This window comes from Littorina saxatilis, linkage group LG16 (genome assembly GCF_037325665.1).
Source record: "Littorina saxatilis isolate snail1 linkage group LG16, US_GU_Lsax_2.0, whole genome shotgun sequence".
NCBI lineage: Eukaryota > Metazoa > Mollusca > Gastropoda > Littorinimorpha > Littorinidae > Littorina > Littorina saxatilis.
Window position 1 is genome coordinate 36,496,670 of NC_090260.1, and position 6,880 is coordinate 36,503,549.

A 6,880-nucleotide genomic window follows, 5' to 3' on the forward strand; every position below is an offset into this window, starting at 1 on the left:
GGTTAAGACGAACTTTTTTTCCGATCCCCAGTGATTCGTCTTAAGCGAGTTCGACTGTACTTCACAAGTTTTAACTTCTTAAAATGAATCATCACCGAATTATCTGAAATGGCTATCAAACCTCCTTGGAAACAAGATACAAGTAGCCTGAAACATTTTGGGGGCAACTTTCAACATGTAGAGATAATAATGAATTGAAATCATCAGAGATGCTATCTACTAACAACTCCCAAGAATAGTTTAGAAGAACACGACTCAAATAAAAGATGATTAAATGCATGCAACTGTTTTCTTTCAAGTCAACAAAATACAAACAAGAACAGCTTTATCATAAAGGAAATCTGCTGCACTAATACAAAAATGACAACAAAATATGACTTTGATGAAGAACAACATGGGATCAAGATTCAAATGGTAAGTAAAGCACTCAAATACTAATATCATTGAAGGCTTTATTAGCTCCTAAAGAAATTGCAATTCCAGGAAAGTATACTCATCTGCAAAATTCAAACAAGACAAATTTCACGCAACAAATACAAAACTGAGGAAACTTGGAGCTGCAAAAGTCAGGTAAAAGAGCTATCAGACAATGATAAGAGAAAAATCACCAACTGCGTAACAGATTCTTAAACAGCACAAAAATATTAAAGAAAAAAAATAAGGAAAGAGTGTGTGTTTGTGTATGCGTGACTGTGAGAGACAGATAAAGAGAGAGAGGAAGAGAGACTGACTTGTATCCAATGATGGGGTCATAGGGCAGCTCCTCCAGCAGGTCGTAGATGTAGTTGTTGTAGATCTCGATGTAGGACACGAAGACGGCGTAGCTGTTGTCATCTTCCACGTCATCAATCTGCATTGTCTCCCGCACACGCTCGTGTTCGTTCACCTCGATCCTAGAGACAAGAAAACACACATCATAAAGTGACACACACACATCATAAAGTGACACACACACACATACACTCCACTCATTCTCTTCCTCCCCATCTCTCTCTTTGTGCTAACAATCAAATCTTCAATCAATCAAGCAATCCATATGAGGCTTATATCGCGCATATTCCGTGGGTACAGTTCTAAGCACAGGGATTTTTTTGTATCCTTTTTATATTTAGTCAAGTTTTGACTAAATATTTTAACATCGAGGGGGAATCGAAACGAGGGTCGTGGTGTATGTGCGTGTGTGCGTGTGTGCGTGTGTCTGTGTGTGTGTGTAGAGCGATTCAGACTAAACTACTGGACCGATCTTTATGAAATTTGACATGAGAGTTCCTGGGTATGAAATCCCCGAACGTTTTTTTCATTTTTTTGGATAAATGTCTTTGATGACGTCATATCCGGCTTTTCGTGAAAGTTGAGGCGGCACTGTCACGCCCTCATTTTTCAACCAAATTGGTTGAAATTTTGGTCAAGTAATCTTCAACGAAGCCCGGACTTCGGTATTGCATTTCAGCTTGGTGGCTTCAAAATTAATTAATGACTTTGGTCATTAAAAATCGGAAAATTGTAAAAAAAAATAAAAAATTATAAAACGATCCAAATTTACGTTTATCTTATTCTCCATCATTTGCTGATTCCAAAAACATATAAATATGTTATATTCGGATTAAAAACAAGCTCTGAAAATTAAATATATAAAAATTATTATCAAAATTAAATTGTCGAAATCAATTTAAAAACACTTTCATCTTATTCCTTGTCGGTTCCTGATTCCAAAAACATATAGATATGATATGTTTGGATTAAAAACACGCTCAGAAAGTTAAAACAAAGAGAGGTACAGAAAAGCGTGCTATCCTTCTTAGCGCAACTACTACCCCGCTCTTCTTGTCAATTTCACTGCCTTTGCCATGGGCGGTGGACTGACGATGCTACGAGTATACGGTCTTGCTGAAAAATGGCATTGCGTTCAGTTTCATTCTGTGAGTTCGACAGCTACTTGACTAAATATTGTATTTTCGCCTTACGCGACTTGTTTTTTTAATGCAATTTATATCGCGCACATATTCAATGCCGTGTGAGATGGAAATTTTTTTACACAATACATCACGCATTCACATCGGCCAGCAGATCGCAGCCATTTCGGCGCATATCCTACTTTTCACGGCCTATTATTGTTGGAATCTTGCTGTTTATCAGTTTTCCAGATTAGCTGAGCAGGCCTTAAATAGCGAGTAAAAACATGTAACTGGTGAGTAGAAATGTTCATCTACTCGCCAAATGCGTGTGAAGTTGCTGAAACAAACTTGGCTAGTAAAGTTTGCTCTCTGGCTAGTACATTTTCAGAATCACTAGCCAAAGGCGAGTACACCATTTGTTGGACTTTCAGCGCTGTTGAGAACGAAAGAAAAGTTACGTCAAATCAAAGTGTGTGACGTATAATTTTGCTTTAGTTTGCTTTAATGGATGGGCTGGTGGTAGGGAGGGGGAGCAAGAGGGTAGCTGGTTTATACATTTATACACTTTGAACTGGTTATCCTCTGGTCATGGGTTCAAATTCAATGGCGGGTCAACTGTGTATCAGGTGTCTGTGAAGCAACATTGGTACACACACACACAAACACGTACACACACACAAACACACTCTCACCGTCTTTCGCCGGGTGTTTTGGGCGTGGTGAGACCTGGCATGATGTCTCGTCGCTGTCGTTCCAACATAGCGTCTGCATCTGACTGCACCTCAAACGAGTTCATGCGATCTGGCCGAAACACCTGCTCACAGAAAAATAATGACAATGTGTGCACAGCAGCCACAATTTCTCAATTTCTCACCTCCTAGTGCGTCCCGGGACCCCCACTTTTACATTTAAGAGGGTCCATGGACCCCCACTGCAGTATTTTAGAGGGTCCCAAGGGTCCCAAAGCCGAAAAGTCCCAGTGTACTTATAAAACATTGTGGTCACGTATAGGGTACTGCGAAGTGTCGATTGCAGTCTGAAAATGGTATCTCTGGTACACATGAAAAAGAAAATTTAGTGCGTCCTAGGACCCGCTCTTTTAAAATCTAGTGCGTCCAGGGACTCCCTACATACATTTCTAGTGCGTATAGGACGCACGCTATGGGGAGCCCTGCTTTGTGAACATGGACCAAGTGGGCATACTGGTTGAGAATTCAATCCCACAGCAAACAAGAACTTGCAAGCATGTTTTATCTTGGTAAGACATTATCGATTAATAAAAACAATTTAACATTTATTATTCAAAGTATCTTTTGTAAAGCTTGTGTTTTTGCATCAAAATCGTGTCACCTACCTCGTGTACTATGTATCCAATTTGACCATGTATCTCTTGCAAAAACATAAGTTAAAAACGGGGATCTATCGACTGTTGAGTGACTGATTATCAAGAACTCTATTTACATGCATAGCAATATTCTCAACAAATGAAGTGAAAGTCAAGAAAGCGAGAACTGGGGAAAGAAGACAGAGCAAAGACATCAACTGAACAAACCATGAACTGAACCATGAACTGAACCATGAACATCAGCTTCATCACAAAAAGGAATACTCATGCATCCAACTTGAAACTGTGACAAGCAATAGGGTTTCAAAAAGAAAATTTGAATGCAGAAACAAACTGATACAAACTGACCTCAAACATGTTTAAGTGGTTTGGTTGAAACACCTGTTGAAAGACAGTTCCAAGTTGTGCAACGCTCACATAAAATCACCCAGTGCACTAGACTGCTACATAATATGTCAAACCAATAATCATTTTGTTTAACACTAACACACTAAATTTCTACCTTCTTACAGTCCATTAAAAAGAGTTGAGCTCTCAGAAAAATGTGCAACGCTCCCTCATATGGTGGAGAATTACAACTTACAAGACAAGCATGATGCTATTCACTCAACAGCTAGGAGTAAGAAAGAAACAAAAAAACTAACAAGGACGTGAAGGTACAGTAATGATAGCAATACACAACCAGCTATAGGAAAAGATTAACAAAATTAAATGGGGCACAGATACCGAGACTGTGAATTAACATACATGTATGTATTTACAGGCTTGTAGGTCACACACGCACACACATACATACAATGACACAAAGCACATGTGTATAGAGACTGTTCTTACATATTTCTTGGCCTGCAGATGCTGTATGCTGTTGAAGAGGACGTCGAGAGAGCGCGGCAAGATGCCTTGATCTTCGGGCGCCCCTGTCATGGTGTATGTCTTGCCGGACGACGTGATGCCGTAGGAAAACAGCAGGCCTGAAAACACAACACGCTTGGGAGTTACAGAAAGCAAACTACAAACAGAAATTGCATTTCCGTTTTTGATTTAATACACAGGGCAATCTACTGGGCCAGTGATCCCCAGGGGACAGGTTCCAATCCAGACCAGGATGGACACAAAAGATCTTTATAGTCTTAAGATGAGCATTTGGAAATGCAATGGCCTAGTGGCAAGACGTCGGCCTCCCAAGCGGGAGGTCGTGGGTTCGAATCTTTGGCCGTGCCTGGTGGGTTAAGGGTGGAGATTTTTCCAATCTCCCAGGTCAACTAATGTGCCGACTTGCTAGTGCCTTACCCCCTTCATGTGCAAACGCAAGCTTAACACTTTCGTGACGGGAGGTGACTAAAGTAGTAACAGCGCTGACACGCCCACGGACGGGAAGTGACTATTTTAGTAACAGACATACAAGGTACACGACTCGTGATTGCTTCCCGGTTTTTGAAGCTTGCAATAAATTGAGTTGTTTCCCTTGATACACGTGACTTCCTCTCCGCCATGTGCAAATTAGAGAAGATTTGAGTGGTTTTTTCGAACAAAAAAAATGAATCGAAGGCGAGCCTTGTCACGGGAGGAGATTCTCCGGATGTTGGATCTTGAGGATCCTGTAGATCATGATTCCGACGTGTTGTTTTCGCCTCAAGAAAGCGATAATAGCAGTGATATTGAGGAAGAAACAGTCCTGTTGCTGCTAGTATGAGTCGGCAAACTACACGTGGTAGGGTGGTACTGCATGGATCTTCGAATCGTGTGGTTGCAAGGGGGGCGTGGCAGCACTGATAACAATGGATGGCTGGAGCCTCCTAATCCTTTTGGAAATGTTCATAGGTGTACAGTTGGGACTTTGTTGTGAAAATGTGACTTATATTCAATATGGATTACCTAGACATCATTTGGTGAGTGTCACAGTTTTGTTTCATTTGAGTCAGGATGCTGTGAGTGAATGCGGGATTTGCTTGTTTTTATATTTAGTCAAGTTTTGACTAAATATTTTAACATCGAGGGGGAATCGAAACGAGGGTCGTGGTGTATGTGCGTGTGTGTGTGTGTCTGTCTGTGTGTGTGTGTGTGTAGAGCGATTCAGACTAAACTACTGGACCGATCTTTATGAAATTTGACATGAGAGTTCCTGGGTATGAAATCCCCGAACGTTTTTTTTCTTTTTTTGATAAATGTCTTTGATGACGTCATATCCGGCTTTTCGTGAAAGTTGAGGCGGCACTGTCACGCCCTCATTTTTCAACCAAATTGGTTCAAATTTTGGTCAAGTAATCTTCGACAAAGCCCGGACTTCGGTATTGCATTTCAGCTTGGTGGCTTAAAAATTAATTAATGACTTTGGTCATTAAAAATCTGAAAATTGTAAAAAAAAATAAAAATTTATAAAACGATCCCAATTTACGTTTATCTTATTCTCCATCATTTGCTGATTCCAAAAAAATATAAATATGTTATATTCGGATTAAAAACAAGCTCTGAAAATTAAATAAATAAAAATTATTATCAAAATTAAATTGTCCAAATCAATTTAAAAACACTTTCATCTTATTCCTTGTCGGTTCCTGATTCCAAAAACATATAGATATGATATGTTTGGATTAAAAACACGCTCAGAAAGTTAAAACAAAGAGAGGTACAGAAAAGCGTGCTATCCTTCTTAGCGCAACTACTACCCCGCTCTTCTTGTCAATTTCACTGCCTTTGCCATGAGCGGTGGCCTGACGATGCTACGAGTAAAATGGCATTGCGTTCAGTTTCATTCTGTGAGTTCGACAGCTACTTGACTAAATATTGTATTTTCGCCTTACGCGACTTGTTTTCTTTGTACTGTCTCCTTATTTCTGTGTAGATTTTTAACAATATTTCAGCTAATTCATAGGTTTTACACCTTGTTTGGTTATAAAATTATTTATAATACTTTCTGTTAAAAATAACTTTTAAAAAAGCAGTGGAAAAGAAAACACACACAAAAAACCGTTAAAAAACACAAATTATCCCCCTTTCACCCCCCCTTTGCTAAAACAAATCGCGTGACAAACTTATAAATAGCACGACTGAACTGGGCATCCATGTTTTAATTAGTACACAAAATTTGGTGGTGATTGGACTTAATTCAAGCTTGCTAGACAGATTTCTTTACAGTTACTGTTTTTTGGGAAGTTTCTTGGTGGCAAGCTTGGGCAGGAAGGACATTAACGCCGTGGCAATGCTAGTCACAATAGTGTTAAGACCAAGTGCGCACGGTAAAGATCCTGTAATCTATGTCAAGAGTTTGGTGCATGGCTGCCTAAATGGCGGGGTAAAAACGGTCATACACATAAAAACACGAGTGTACATTGGAGTTTCAGCCCATGAACGCAGAAGAAGAAGAAGGCAATGCCTGAGTCTAGATGTAAGAATGTATCAGGGGTGTCGTTTGGATCGGCCCTTTGGCCAATCGCCAATTTTTTTTTTATATACTTTGGCCGAAACTTTCATGTCCTTATCGGCCAAATGTCCGATGAGTATTTGTCTGAATCGGTCAGGCTTTGATTGCTAAAACTGCTGCCGATGTACTTAGTCAACTGACTGGCGTTTATTTTCTTCGCCAATACCAAAAACGAAACATCAATGTTTTGAACGGAAGCCATTGACGAAAATTATAGCT

General features: G+C 39.8%; 1 protein-coding gene across 1 annotated transcript in view; it reads right to left on the reverse strand.

Moving 5' to 3' along the window:
* Window positions 1–6,880, reverse strand: part of LOC138950973 (kinesin-like protein KIF23) — a 59,390-nt gene that overhangs the window by 38,195 nt on the left and 14,315 nt on the right. The window contains exons 6-8 of the mRNA XM_070322686.1: window positions 4,075–4,211; window positions 2,588–2,709; window positions 732–893 (exon numbers count right to left, since the gene is read on the reverse strand). Of these exons, the coding sequence (XP_070178787.1) occupies window positions 732–893; window positions 2,588–2,709; window positions 4,075–4,211 (421 nt within the window). The remainder of the gene's footprint in view (window positions 1–731; window positions 894–2,587; window positions 2,710–4,074; window positions 4,212–6,880) is intronic.